The sequence below is a fragment of the Typopeltis vanoorti genome, chromosome 6, assembly GCF_054136105.1.
Source record: "Typopeltis vanoorti isolate ZY-2024b chromosome 6, IOZ_Tvanoo_1.0, whole genome shotgun sequence".
NCBI lineage: Eukaryota > Metazoa > Arthropoda > Arachnida > Uropygi > Thelyphonidae > Typopeltis > Typopeltis vanoorti.
In genome coordinates this window covers 74,709,568-74,726,246 of record NC_143554.1, presented here as the reverse complement: position 1 = coordinate 74,726,246, position 16,679 = coordinate 74,709,568, and the positions used below count along the sequence as shown (strand labels likewise).

Sequence of the window (16,679 nt, the reverse complement as noted above, 5' to 3'; positions counted from 1 at the left end):
ATGGGTTGTAGCAATGATGTCGTATTTCGTGGAAAAAATAAAACTTTCACATTCTCACGCAGGTCATTAAGAGAGTTTGGATGACCTAGTGCATTATCATCAATGTCATCATGCTTGTGATTTTCTTTCTCTCGGCCAGGAAACACTCCTCAAGGCTTGCATGTTTCTGCATGGTAAGTTTAAAGGTGCATTAATTAAAATTCATGCCACGTATATCAAGGGATTGTTGCAATTAATTTCGCTGCATTAAGCAAGGGATACCTGTATATTAGTACTGTGGTTACACGAAGGATTAGGTAATCTGGAAATCCTGTTTGAGAGACTAAACAAATTCATCTACCACCTAAAGCCATCCATGTACAAACATTCTTGCCTACAGTCGGATCTGAATCTACAGTAAACCAGAAACTTATAGTTGGTTGGAGGGAAGATAGCTAACCACCCTGCCAACACAGTTTTAACTCAGATTGCAATTTGATACAAATTTCTACCTCATATTAACAGATTATTTCAGCTCAGAATTTTGAATTATCAAACTGTTTTTGTGACATATATTCAGGTCTTCTTTTGTGGACTGTGAATGCCTATTTGTAACTTTGCTGATGACAATATCTTGTACTAATCTTTTTCAGAAAAATTTAAGTAAATAATATCTCAAAAATATCTTCCCATCTTCAATATGTTGGACCCAGTGGCTTATGTAGCAGGATGAGAATGAGCATAAAGAGTAGTATGAAATGACTAACAGCATTTTTTACTAAATGTGCTATCATATGGCATTATGATAGTACGTCATACTGTACAGGCAGATAAAAATAGAAGGCTCACCCAGTGGTTGTGCTCTGAAAGGCATTACAGTATGAATTAGATAGTGTGCCAAACACGTGATTTTAACTCTTTATTGAAAGCTACTTATGAAGCCAAATCCTAATGGAATGACAGTTTTTCAATTGTCTGTGATATTGAAAGAGATCACTTCTGAATTGATCTCCATTCCAGGGTATTACCAAAAAAAGTTCTCATCAGTAACCATGCAGCTTTCTGGACATGGACTTACTGGACATTGCATCCTGCTGTGGAAATGGAAGCTTGTGATTGTCTTTAGGTGGAAGATGAATTTCACATTTGGTTTCTAGAGCAGATTTCTGGACTATGCAAAAAAAAAAAAAAAAAAGAGAGAGAAAAATAGATCTGTTTTCATAATCTATATTCCAGACCTGCACACAATAGTCCAATTAAAATTGAATCTTTATATGTCGAGGTTCATTTCAGTATTGCAGTTATCCTCTGAGTTGTATTTGCAATCTTTGCTATATGATCTTTAGATTTTTTTCATATCATTTTATGGTGTATTTTATGATCAAGGAATGTGTAATTTATTCATTATTTGTACAAAACCATAGCAGATTTATACAATTTTCACTTGCAAGCCTTCACGGAGTACAAAGACTCATCATGGGAAGTCAAATACTCACAGACCACAATAACTATCATACCTTGCTTTGAACACATTCAAAGATTTGTAAGGGTTACCCAAAAAGCACATTCTACTCATTCACTACCCACCAAGCAAAAAAAATCTCTTTTTCACCTCTTTATTCACATAACCCTTGTATAGCCTCTAGGGATGATCTTACATCACCCATTATCCTTTGCAATAATTCCCCTGTATCTGTTTGGAAAGGTTCATCACCAGCTTATGTCTCTATCATATCACCTCCTCCTCCTATCTGCCAAGCTCTGAAGACCATATTCCCTCAATCTGTGCTCATACTCAATATTCCAGAGTCCTCATTCAGTCTTAGTTATTCACCTCTGCACACACACACACACTCTCTCCAATGTTTCCCTATCATCAATATAGCCAGATCTGTGCACAGAAATCCAAATGAGGTCTATTAAGTGCCTTAGAATGGAACTATCACCTCCTTACATGTCAGCATTTTTTGCATTGTAGTGATGTTTTTTGGGTAACCCTTACAACTTTTGCAACGTGTCCTCTGAACTTCCGTTCCCTATCTGCCAAGATCCCTTGCTTCCTTTACATGGTGAAGCAAAGTTTCTCTAATGTGGTAAACCTCATTCCATCTTCTCTGGCCAAAGTGCATAACTTTACACTTAGCAACATTTGACATCCTCATTCTTCAGCCAATCTATTCAAATCCTCATCAGAATTTCCTGACATTACTCTTCCTAATTTAGCATCATCTGCAAACTGAATATCTCCTTTCATACTGTGAACTAAATCACTGATATATAAGTAAAACATATATAAGTGGGCCCAGAACAGAACCTTATGGCACCCCAATTGTCACCTTTTTTTGGGATACTGCACCTCACACAGCTTTCTGACTCCTGTTAGTTAACCAGTCTTGTAACCAAGCTACCAAATGACTATCCAACTCAATCCTGCCCAATTTCAACAGTAGTTTATCATGTAGTACTCAATCAAATGCTTTAGCAAAATTCGAAGAAATCACTGTATAAGCATCTCCCCTTCAAATACATTAGTCATCTGATTATAAAATGTAACCAGGTTACTAAAGCATGACCTTCCCCCCCCCCTAACAAACTTATGCTGTTCTCTTGAAAGCCTTCCATTCTCATCCAATCCACATTTGTATTCTGTCTCAAATCAGCCTCTCTAACAACTTCACCACTATACTTGATATACACACTGCTCTATAGTTTGACACTACTAACTTGGATTCCCCCCCCCCCATGCAGTGGCACTATCTTTCCTTCTTTTCACTCTTCTGGTTCTGTTTCCAGACTTATGTTGAACAACCAAGTCAAGAGTCTTTTTGCACATTCACTTAATATACATGGTGATATATCCTATCCCACAGCCTTATTAACATCACAGTTACTTAAAATTCTAAACACTTCCCATTCTTGTACTGTCAGTTGTCTGTCCTCCTTCCTATTGCTAATCAACACCCCCCCCCCCACACACACACGAAATGCACTAACAAAATACTCATTACATATTTCCACCATATCTTCAGGAGATGTGACCCTTGTTCCATCTTCAGCAACTAAGTTTAACATTCTCTGGTAAGCTGCTAACCCAATCAGAGAACACTTTTGTGTTGAATGATGTAGCCTTTTTCCAGAATAGTCCTCCTAAGTATATATACACTTCCAGTATTTCATCTACATCACCCATTCAACTCCACACTACAATGAGGTGCGGGTAGAATTAGTAGAGGTTATATCATTCCTGACAAAATGTTTGTGACATTATAACACATTCGGTAATTAGTAAGTTAAGGATGAAATAATTAGATCTAGACTACACATTCCTTTTCATGCTGTTTTAGGCCCCAGTATGGTGGTGGTAGTAGTAGTAATCTCAGCTTAGCTAACTAAAATCATCTTTCAGAAGACTATCACAAACATCCAAGATACAATGAAATTAAAATCCACAGCTTGCTAAGTGGAGACTATGCACTTGATGCCATCTAGGTTTGATTAGTGGATATAAAAGAAAATGCATATAAGAAAGGTATATATTTGACTGAATATATACAAAATGTTGGCATGGGGGATGCATGATGGTCATTCAGAACGTTTCATGATACCTTATTTTTTTTAATCAGCAGAAATGTATTGGAAGGGCTGAAAACTGGTTAGTTACACTGTTATTTAAGTTTTGTGTGTTGGCTTACAAAGTTTAAACAAATTTCAATTTCGAAAAAAAAAAAAAAAAATACTCATCATAAACAAAGAGCTGTGAGGAGAGGTGTCTGTCTTCCAACTTATAGTCCATGGATTTTTGTGAATGTAGAGGTGTTCTCTATTCTCCAACTTATGGCATGGATTTTTCTAAGTCTTGAGTTGATAAGTAATTTTCACTGCCAAGCAGGAGACCAGTGCTTCACTTATTAAAGGTTTAAAGTGGCTTGTAAATGCTTCATGTTTGCTCTCTGTAGAGCAGGGTTTCAAAATTATTTAACCCTTATCCCACCCAACCTAACCTCCCAGTATTAATGTGCTAAAAGTTAACCTCTAGTGAGTGGGATTACATCAGTAAATAATGCTTGCTTAACCCTTCCTCTTCTACCTTTTACAGTGTCAAGGTTATTCTTAGACATTTGCAACTGTAACGAGGATAAGGTGGTTAGCTCTATACTTCCCAGTGTGTCCTATGTCTGTAGATGTGTGTGTTCGTGGGACCGGTTTGGCTGTTCTCAGGGCAAAAACCCGAGTTTCTGGGTGAAAAAACCTCTGTATGAGACCTGCTAACTCACCTTTTGTTGAAAGAGAACAGATAAAGGTTCCTCACATTACTGACAGGAATCGAACCCAGGTCTTTCCAACCAAAGGGCTTTGTCTATAACGACTGAGCTATCGAAGCTCTCAATAAATAATAAGATCAAGGAGAAAAGAAAAGGAAATATTCATTAAAGTTTGAAATATGTCTGTATGAGGAGATGCAACTGTTCATGGAAGCATAAAATTGGTTAGTGAATATTTGAGATCATCAGAACAAGGTAAAGCCAAATTTTACAAATAGTATGCTGGCTGCTCAACCTCAGGCATGACACTAAATATCACTACATTTTAGTGGAATCAGTGTATTACATACAGGAAGCAAGTTACTAATCTTGGAATTAGTGAAGTGTGGATTAGAGCATCTGGGTTATTTAAAGAAGTTCACGGTTTCTTCCACAACAATGAATACCATAACATTTCAGAGGAAGAGCAGTTGCTTTTAAATTTTAAGTGTTGGTGTATAATGCAAAACAAATGGGAAAGACTTCAATTTGTGAATTATAAATGGTGATAAAACAATATCCCATGTTATGTTCAAGATCAAGCTACAATCCTTGAAGTGGCATCAAATAAAACTTCTTACATGAACTCAAATGGTTTCCAGTTGGATGGGGAGGGGGAAAATTAAGGCGTACACACCTGTCCTACAGATTCTCTAGCAGCAAATTTAGCAAGTTTCACTTTCCACAGCGCACAATTTCTACCAGTTTATAAACAATAGTAACCATTACAAAACTGCACTGAATTGTGCTGTTTCATCTACTGAGCAAATGTTATTCGTTGAAGACAGGCTGTTTTGACTTGAAATATCAGAAGCTAGTAGCTCAAACAGATTTCAGGAACTACTGATAACAAGGAATATTAACCTTTGTTTTAAGTAGCATGAAACTGTACAGCTGATTCTCACCATAAGAAACTCTTTTGCCACATGAATTATCAAATGGACCTTACTCAATTCATTAGTGTGAATGCTTTTCTAAAAAAAAAAAAATTTTCATTACAACAGACTTTTGTTTTGAACCAAAAAAGGACAGATTATATATATAAGTGTACATGAACATCTGTCACCAGCTTTTTGCTTCTTTTATTCTCAGCAAAACTTTATAGTTCTGTGGAGAATAAAAATATAGGCCAAACAATTTTTCAGTGGTCCTCTTATAAGCAAGTCAAATAAACCTGGATACTGTGTAAATATAATTTTCCATAGAACCAATTTTGTCACTAAAATTTCCAGAATAACTCTTCATGCCACAGAAATATTTGATACCAATCTGTCATAGTCATGTAGCAACTCTACCAGAATATCATGTAACTATAAACAGTACTAATAATACTAGTATTTACACCAAATCCTAACAAAATTGTGTCAGCTTATTGCACAAGGAAGTGGTGCGGCACTTTCGTCCCCTTGAGACAGACAACTTAACTGGAAAGTACCTAAGTTTGTTTATAAATTATTATGAATTATGTTAAGACATGTAGCCTTCGCATAATCGAAAAGCTGTTTGTGTTTAGTTTGTCACTGTATCCATTTTCTGTTAATAATTTCAGGCACCTGGCGTAGTACTTCATCCCTTTTTAATGGCCTTTCATGGGTAAAATTCCACTCATGAAAGGTAGTAAACCTATCATACTTTTGTACTCTTGGTGGGATAAGAGTTAAATATTCCAGAAACTCAGCTCTGGAGACCAGAAAACTTTTTCAAGTCACTTCAGGCTGCTGGTAACAGGGTAATGGTCTCATGTGGTAATATTAGAGATGAATTTGTACCCTGGCTGCTGAATCTCTCTCTTACTTTTGAAATTATTTTGAGATTTCAGCAGCCCTTCAACTTATTTTATTATTGAATGTATATTCTGAATTATACTAATCTAGTATTAAGTTTTGGGAGGGAAGGGTATCTAGCCATAATTATTTGGTAGATTCTTCTTCTCCCGTCCCCATTCTTGCCTTCTTCTCCTTATATCTGCTGTGTAGCTTTTAAGTTACAGTATAGTTAAAACTAAGTGACTTTCAACATTTAAATATAAACAGCTTTGCACTCATCTTTATAGGTCAAGTGATCTGTTATTTCATTGATACAGATAAAACTGATTTGCTGTAACTAGAATAATAACAAATGTGCTGTTATCGGATGTAATTATGTACACTCTCTCATTCTCTCTCTTGAGGATATATCTGCTGATTATATCCAGTGCATGTGTTGTGGTAGTGATGTTACTGAGGAATGTTTTCTACATTCTAGAAATTGTAGATGCTCAGATTTTAGTTAACACTTAAAAACTACTGCAAATTAGACTGGAATGGACAATGTCCAGTCACCTTATAGCTCACCTGATAATGCATTGCTCATTTGGTTCAAAATTTATAAAGAATACTAGGTTAAAAAAATTCTACACTAATATAATTTTGTCATATGCCTTATTGTTGGATTGCATTCGAGCATTATATTATCCTTTCTCTTTATTTACACCAACTAAAGGAACTTTATTGTTTTCAATTATTGCAGGTGATTTTAATATATCATCAATGTTTGAGGTATTGAGAGATTCTGAGAGTGGCATATGTAGAGGTTCTGATCATGAACATCCTACAGCTGGCAGTCAGGTACTTTTTGTCTTATTTAAGTCTTCTTACTCAGTTATATGGTCTTTATGATATAATGAGATATTGTTGGAAGCAAGTATATTATAAGTTTATATATTTGTTAAAACTTGCATCAAGAAACTTAGCAACCTCATTATTGCTCTGCTTATGATAGCAGTCAATACAGATAAGACAGGTTTCTTGGATGACAAGTCATTAAGCTTAACACAAAGAAAATGGAATGTAACAAACAGATTTCTCTACACAGTGTATGACAGCTTAATAGTGAAACCATAAATTTCCTATTTTGAAAACAACTTCTATGGAGTTAGCAGACTTACTTGCAGGTGGTACACTTAACTGGTTATTTATCATACTGAACGTTAAAATCAGCATTCATTACATTCTGCTTGTTTCCCACTCTTCACATAAAAAAAATCTGCTCCTTATACCCCTATTCATCATACCTTCATACCATCTCTAGGGATGGCCTATATCTGAAGCTCTCTCTCTTTCTTTTTTTAAAAACCTTACTAATAATCAATAGCCCATACTGGGCAAGCCAAGTGCTCAATAATCATCTTTAATCCAGTAAATTGCAATAATTTCCTTGCAAATCAAACAAAGGGATAAAGACCATGCGTCTAATCAATCCATTATAGCTGACCAGTTAACATCTACCTTGGTATCTCTTCTGGGTCTGGCCTTCTACTGATGAGACCTCAATAATGGTTGAAGCCAATCTAAATAGTGATCCTTCCCATAATGCACAGCAATATACACTTCTGAAAGGCAGCATGCTTTGCATTATGGGATAGTAAAGCAACTGATGTGAAGTCATCAGCCTTTACACAAGTAACCTAGTTGCAATGATACTTTATAACCAAACTTGTTTGCCTACACTTGGATAAAGGATTAAACAAGAATATAACCTCTTGGCAAGATTAATTTAATTTCTAGCCAAGTGGAAAAACTTTCTATAATCCAAGAGTGGTCTTTGCAATGCTTGCAGTGTGTACAGGAAAACCTCGCTTAGCACGATTAATTAATCCATCAATTAATGCACGCTAAGTGAATACAATAAATAATAGGAATAATTATAATTCATCCATCAGTTAGTGAAAATTTGGAAAACAAATTACAGTATATATAAGCTATATTAGAGGATAAAAATCAATTGCTTAAATTTTTATTCAATGTCTAAACATTTGATTGAGCTACTTTGTACAAAAAAAATTAAGTAAAGATGTTTGAATCTTGTCATGCAATTTGTAATACCTGGTGATTGCTTTAAAAATATTTCGGGACTTTGAAGCTTCATTCCATATCAGGATCAGCATCAAACAAAATTTCCTTAGCATACTCAATGTGATTGAAAACTAGCTCAAGTTCTTTTGCAGTTAACTTCTTAGTCGTTCTTGTTCACACTCCTTATCTTCTTCATATGCATAAATGTTTAAGTTAAGGGATATTGCATCCCATATCGTTTCTTAGCCGAATATAGTAGAAACTATATAAAGTTCGGCGATTCCAAGCGTAAGCAAATACCTGGATACTGCAGCAACTGACCCTTAAGGTAGTGCAAGCTGAGGCAACTCATGTCAAAGGTGGAGCAAGCTCCAATCACTATTCTTGATATTTACCCATAATGTGAACTTAGCTCCTAGGAGCTGTATTACTGTTCTACATATATTCAACATAAGTCATATGTCGCCGAATTGAAGCCTTTGGCTCTTCATATATCTAATAATTTATTAGGACACCCCTCGGCAATACTCATAGAAGGGTTGTAAGTTCTGTTCGCTACAAACTTGATATTAACTAGGTCTACCTACTCACTGATGAGACTTCAATAAAGGTTGAAACCGATCTGGGTAGTGAGGAAAGTCACTACCCAGATCGGTTTCAACCTTTATTGAAGTCTCATCAGTGAGTAGGTAGACCTAGTTAATATCAAGTTTGTAGCGAACAGAACTTACAACCCTTCTATGAGTATTGCCGAGGGGTGTCCTAATAAATTATTAGATATATGAAGAGCCAAAGGCTTCAATTCGGCGACATATGACTTGTTTAAGTCAAGGGATATTGCATCCCATATTGTTTCTTAGCTGAATAAGAAACTCAAAGAGTTTCATGCCGAATATAGTAGAAACTATATAAAGTTGGCGATTCCAAGCGTGTTCTTCTAGTTGAAGGAGATCATTCTTGCTTAACTGTTCTGAATGGGAATCAAGAAAGTTTCTCACGTCTTCATTATCCAGTTCATTAAATCCAAGTTCCTTTCCATTTGTGCTGATTTCTTCAATAAAGTCAGATCTTGGATTTTGTGCATAATAAACTAACATAGGCTTGAGTTTAAAGTCACCTTCTTCATTGCCTCCTAATAAAAGCATAAGATGATCTTTAGTTACTTTCCTGATTGAGATGTTTCAGTTTTAGCTAGAAAAGTTTTTTTTGCCATACACATCCAAAAGAGACCAATTTCTTCGACATTGAATATTTGCAGATCATCATAATCGCCCTCCTGAATTATTATTATTATGTAACACCTCCAGGGAGGGCACTCTACAACTCTGTCTCCACTGCTCAATCTACAAACTACCATCACGCAACACCAGCGCCATCTACCGCCCATCATCACTAGTATTTTCACAGACAATCACAAACATCCATGTCGGGATTCGAACCCGCAGCCTTTTGGGTGGAGAGTGCTTACGCTGACCACTCGGCCAACCAGGCTGGCAAATTATCCTTTGCAATTCTTTAGGAAACTTGGCCGCAGAATCTTTATCAGCACTAGTTATACTTATATTATGCAGTCCAGCTTGATTTTTAAAACAGTCAAACCATCCTAAACTCACAGTAAAGCTTTCACATTCCTCTTGAAATTTGGTCTCTTTCAATGACGTAAAAATATCGAGTTCCTTGTACTAAGAGGTGTAATTTTTTGGTTATAATCCTCAATCCAGAGTAGAAGATGTTCCATCTTTATCATTAAATGGCTTCTATTTTGGGTGATCTACATGCTTAAAGAAGCAGTAGCAACTTTTTCTTGTTCTTTGTATTCTTTGCTCTTATTTGATATAGTCCGAACTGTAGACTCTCTGTATCCCAGGTCTCACACAGTCATTGTATTACTAGCGGCACTTTCATATCTCCTAATGAATTCCAGCTTTTTCTCTTGCTGCAGATTAGCAACAAAAAATTTCACATAACATTAACTGATTAATCACTCGCTTAAAGCAGGAAATAGTATCATTTCACTCAATCACACTGATTATCGCACATATGGAGGTTTTCCTGTAATCTAAACTTCAGTCTGCTGTCAACCATACCCCTCCCCCCCCCAATCTTCAATTTCATTCATTTCTTCAAGTACAGGGCCACCATATAGGACAATTTTGTCCAAATAGCCTTTTATCTCTGCACTTATTAATATTAAAACTACACCACTCATCTCTCCATAAAAAGATTTTCTCTTTTTCACTAGAGTTAGTAAGGAGACCTCAACCAAGGTTGTTACAACTAAAGTAAGTATCCCAAATGCTTCTTCTTCCTTCTTTTTATTCTTCGTTTGCAGTGGTAATGAAAAGCTTAAGTTGATAAGAGATACTAACATACTGCACAGTTCTGTTAATTTCAATTGCAAATAGTTTTTAAGAACATGGTATAAGAAAGAATTAAGAGACAGTAACTTTTTTATGTGTGTGTGTATATATATATATATATATATATATATATATATATATATATATATATATATATATGTGTGTGTATATATATGTGTGTATATATATCAGTTTCCTCCCACAAGAGGTTGCAAAACTAGTAGCACATCAGGTCTGTGCATGGGCAAAACTGAGTAAATGAAATTAGAATACTACTGCAAAGATATTTAAACAGTGAGTGGCTTACAAACAAAAATGTGCTAAGATTTGAACTGCACTGAAAAGCATATATTGAGATTCCTGTATTCCTTTGTAATATTAGTTGAAGTAGTTTTCTGCAACAGTCTAGATTTATGTTAAATTTTTCTATGTCTATGGGCCTGAAGTTCTACTGATTCAGCTAAGATGGAGGTGGTGACATGTATTGAAAGATAAAAGTGAGCATTGTGAAGTGTGGATTCAGAGTAATCAAATCTTAGTATAGTACAAAGTTTGCTTACAGAGAGGAAGATGCATGCAAGAGCTTATAACTGTTTTGCATTAAAAAAAAGTACAGGTATCCCTTGATTGACACGGTTAATTAATCCCTCGATGTTACTGTGTATATCAAAATCACTTTAATCAAATCTAATAATTACAATTCGTCCATGATTGATTACTGTATTAATAATTTGTAGGATGCTGCTTAGGAGGAATAACATCATCATGCTCACTCCACGAGGCTTGCATGTTTTTGCATGGTAAATGTAACCCTGCGGAGCTCGCGGCAGTAAAAATTGCAGCGTAGGTTGCGGTATATCTGAGAGATACATTCATTACTAGCTAGTATGTGCTAAAATGCAATAAAACAAAGAAAAAACACTGCAAATATAATACATGATGGTAAAAATTAAGTGGATATTGAATCCAACATTATTTCATATCCGAATAAAGAAACTACAAGAGTTTCATGCCGAATATATAGAAACTAAAAGTTTTGGCGGATGCAAGCATAAGCAACCTTATGGGCAACTCGTAGTAAAGCGGGGTAAGCTCCAGATCACTTTCCATAGTATTTTCCATAATGTAAAGCACATCTCCTAGAGGAGATGTATGATAAATAAGCATTTGGCTCTCTATTTCAGTAATACATGATGATTTATTTATTTTCAGTTACAATCTAGAAATTATTGAACAAAGAATAAAAAAAAAAAACAACAACTAAACCATACTATACTGACATTGGAGGTCGCAGTATATCTCTCAGGTACAATTTACTCTCAAATATCACAAACCTTTACATAACATGACAGCAAAAAACAGTGTGGTATCACTTGTAACATGAATGCATAGCTACTCATGACCTCCAAGCTATACACCGAATTGTGTAAGAATATTTATATTAAACATTTTGCATGTATCTGTCAGATCAGCTGCGAATGCCGCAGGATTAAAGATGCATTAATCAAAACTCTTGCCATGTATATAAAGGGATTGCCGCAATTAATTTTGCCGCGTTATGCAAGGAATACCTGTAGTTATGTAGTTCGAATGATTAAAAAAATGTGAATAAGCAAACACATGCCTGGTCAGATGTTTATTGAAAAATTTACAAGTCATGTTTAGTTCTCAAGCATCTTGGCTTTTTGCATGTAGTATTTTTAAACTTCATGGAGTTGCAAAGGGTCTATGCAATATCTTTTTAAATTCCTCCAGTTTCATTCCATTCATGATTTTTCCCTTTGACCTTCCTTCTATGTAAGAAATTATTTCTTACTATTTACAGCATGTTTATGCATCTCCCATGGGATGATATTTTGTTATCTCACCTACAGAATGCTCATTCATATATCTCTTATTTGCTGATCATTGCAATTCCCATTTTCTTAAGAGCGACTGCAGAATTCTTCCAAAGATAATTCTACTTTAATTACCTACCTCTCGATGCTACAGTGTTCATGATCTCCTGAAATCTACATGACAAAGTTTTTGCACAGCAGTCTAGGCCTGCTCACTTACAATCACTTTAATTTCACATACTGCCAGTCTTGTTTCCTCCTTGTGGGTCACCTGTTTGTGGTGGAATGGACCTCCCCAGTGAAGGTATCCTTTTCATTCTTTGCTTTTCTTCCTATGTTCTCTGCTCTACTTCTCCTGCATCTTTTTTTTTTTATTACTATTTTTTCTTCCAGACCATCACTGTGTTTGCCATATGGTGTGACCTGCAGACATTCCGAAAAGGAGATCCTGGTAGTCTTGCACTGCTTCAGCAAGATGAGCGGTCCTGGATGGCTTGGCCAGTGATCATGGTTGCAGTGGTCAGTGTTGTTTCAGTAAGTCTCTCACCCCATGGTATGGGATTGGGATCCAAAGCTTGCTGTGGTACTGGTATAGTGTTCAGGGTAGCCCTGGCATTCCACTCCATAGAGCAGGCAGTGCTTGCCAGTCAGTGGGCAACCATGTGTGGCTCTATGACAGGTGGGGAACTTTGGTGCCAAATCAAAAACTCCTTGAACATGAATTCTTCAGGGCACTAACAAAGTCCCAACACTGTAGATAAATATTTAGTAACAGAAGTAAGAAACAAAGGATATATGACACTAGCATAAATTTTCTTTGGGAAAGTTATGCTTTCCCACAACAGGTGAAATGGATGGAATGCCAATCACAGTAACACCTCATAAAACTCAATTCTTGTAGAGGAGTGATGTCAGAATGTGATTTCCTTGATGATGTTCCTAATGAGGAGCATGTTCAGAGCTTAAACACGGGGAAGTGTGGCATGTCCTGATATGTAGGGGTGGTCACCTGGTTCCAATCAGGAACATCATACTTACTTTTGATACACTAATGCTCCAACATCTGTAGAAGCAGGATATCTCACCTGTCGTGTTAGAGCATACCTGAACTGCCTGTCATGGCTCTACCAGCTCTGCCTGATGTGGTAGTAAAGAGCATGATAACAAATCTTGCTCTGCAAAAAAAAGATAAATGTGTCAGCTGCCAGGGAGATCATCCAAGTCTACTCTCTCATGCATATCAGAAATCAAAAGATGAAAGCTTTTGGCTTTCATGTGGGCTTTTTCAGTTGAAGGTGAGTTAGCTGATCTCATACGGTGGTAGCAGGGTTTTTCTCCCGGAAACTCGGGTTTTTTCAGCCTTCAGAACACATGCAGTTTACAGACAGAAAAATACTGTTGGTGGTGATGATGGGCGATAGATGGCGTTGATGATAGTAGCGTCATAGTTGGAGAATTAAGTAGTAGTAGTGGAGAGGATGACATGTATTTGGACAAGTAGCATAGTGTGCCCTCCCATGATGAGTTCTTGGACTCCCTGGAGGTGTCACGTAATAATAACAACATTGCTTATACCAAACATAACAGCATCCCTCCTTTGCAAGTTCCACTCCATCCTGCAACCTCTCACTTTGTCAACCACAGAAGTCTTACTGTATCATATGTCTACCTGTAATTGTTTAATATACACAGAGCAGCCCACTCTGATTTCTTGTCCATCTATACTGATGGTTCAAGAACTGACACCTGTGATGGCTATGTTTTCTGACATTACTATTTCCAACCAGATCCCACCTGACTACAGTAATTATACAGCAGAGATGCATCCCATTCAGCTTGCACATGTGCACATAAAAGAAAACCTCTACCAAAAAAGTGTATAATTTATGCAGACTCTGAGATTTTTACAGGCTATCTCCTCTCCTATGTGTAATCCACATCCAGTGCTGTGCAGGGTGTTACACCTGTGGTACAAAATGAAAACCCTTAATTGTAAAGTTTGGTTGTGCTGGATTCCCAGTCACATTGGAATTAAGGAAAATGAGACTGCACAGATGTAGCTGCCATATCGGCTCATGCTTTTTCGATGTACTGTTTAACAGTACCATATACAGACTATAGACACGTTATCTAAGATCAAAACTAATTGCTCAATAGCAGTCATCATGGCAGGAAGCATTGAAAAACAAATTACATGACATTAATCCTGAAATTAAGCATTGACATTCTAGTCAATGTAGAAAGAGACAAGAGGAAGTTATTCTTGCTAGGCTCTGCCTGCATAAGTCATAGTCATCTTAGACATTCTTATTTACTGAAAGCTGATGACCAACCTGTGTGTGAAAAATGCAACATGTGTCTTACTATTTGTCATATACTGGTGGAGTGCCAGCACTTCAAGAGAGGAATGAAATTTTTATCTATCTCGCCAAGCTATAAACTCAGGCAGATGTTATCAGATGCAGCCAGACTGCATGATGTTTTATAAAAAATTTTTTATAAAGAATTAATTTTTACAAACATATTTGACTAATTTTATTTGCATATAGATACTGCATTGCTTAATTTTTGTACATAACATATACTTTACTAATTTATCTTTGACTATTTATGTATTGTTATAACCTTTGCTATAGTGCAGTATCACCTTTGTTGTTCTTGTACCAAATAAACCAACCAACCTCCCTTTGTTGCAAAAATTATTCTCTTCATTGTGCCCCCACCAGATCCCTTGATTGGGTTCTTTGCAGCATAATTTCACTAATCTCATTCCATAGTGCAGAACTCCTGTTAACTTCTGTTTTTCAAGAAGCATCAACAAAGATATATCTAGAAAGCTTTCTCACTGAATTATGAAAGTAAATTGGTTGACATGTTTAATCCTTTACTGAAGCGTAAGCAAACAAAATTTGTGTGTGAAGTATCTCCTTGACTAGAATACTCATATGCAGAGACTGTCATAAGAACTGCCTCATTATCCTATAAAGTGTGGCACACTCCTTTTCTATGTATATTACTGTGCATTATAGGTGGAATCATTACCCAGACAAGTAGCTTCAACTAAAGGTTGAAACATGTCTGGGTAGTGATCCTTAATAATGCATACCAATATGTAGATCCAAAAGGGAGTGTGCTTATGCATTATGGGATACTGAGGGAACAGTATATCTATTTATTATATATATTTTATATATATTATATAAACAATTAGTTGCCTTTATATACAAGAAGCCTGGCCATGAAGATACTTCACGTGAAAACTTTGTTTCATACACGTGGGTAAAGGATTAAACACTATAATTTAATGATACTCCTTTATCATTAAGGAGACTGTATTTTGATGTGTAAAAAAAAAATCTATTTTCAATAAGAAGAAATAAAAGTATTTGAAATTTAAAAACAAAAAATCATCATATTAATCATCAAATTCTTCACATATACCCTCAAGGAGTGTACAGGATATGACAGTACTATATGAAACTTACATCATTGCTAACTTCTTATTTACAATTTTCATCCAAATCAATCTGTTACCTGTCAGGACTCCAACATTATCAGATCTTATATTTCTATCTTCCAAGGCACTTTTTTACTGTATCAATCCATCTACATCTTGGTCTTCCTCCTGCCAACCTGGCAGAGAACACTTGTTTTGCTAATCTTTCCTCTCCCATTCTGTTTAAGTGACCATACCACATGAGTTTTAGCTATGCTAACAATGTTAAGTTCTTTCCTAATATCCTCATTTTTAATGTGATGTTGCCACTGATGCCATCTGTTCATACCTCTGATCTTTCTCAGGACTCTCATATCTGTGGTCTATAGTCTTTGGTCAAGTATTTTATTTCTAACCCAGCTCTCAGATCCATAAGTTAAAATTAGTTTGAACACTGTCTTGTATACAGTTGATTTAGTGTTTTCACTAATTTCTCTCTTATTCCATATAAATTTATTCAGCTTACTTCCAAACATACAAGCTTTGTTGATTCTGTTCTATTTCCATATTTAATTTACCATCTTCATTAAAAAAATTGTGCCTGAGCAGCTGAAATGGTTTACTCTTTCTACAGATTCCCCATTCTCAATGCAGTTGATATTTTCAATATCAACTGCATCTTCTGCCTTTTTCAGCTTGTCTTTGTCTTGTTATTGCAGACCTTCATACCAAATCTATTACAACAGTTATTCAATTCAGTCAGGGAATCTTGTACTGGAATTATTTAGAAGTATAACATCATCTGCATAAAGTAAAGAGCTGAGATTAACATCTCCAATTTTGATATCAGGTTTAATACCACGTTCCTTCATAATGTGATCCATATAGATAATAAATAACAGAGGGGGGATATCCTTGTCTGATACCAGATT

General features: G+C 35.9%; 1 protein-coding gene across 2 annotated transcripts in view; it reads left to right on the top strand.

Moving 5' to 3' along the window:
- Positions 1 to 16,679, top strand: part of LOC150105581 (secernin-2-like) — a 196,241-nt gene that overhangs the window by 156,251 nt on the left and 23,311 nt on the right. For both annotated transcript variants that reach the window (XM_090394262.1, XM_090394263.1), the window contains exon 6: positions 6,789 to 6,886. In XM_090394262.1, coding sequence (XP_090250388.1) covers positions 6,789 to 6,886 — 98 coding nt within the window. The remainder of the gene's footprint in view (positions 1 to 6,788; positions 6,887 to 16,679) is intronic.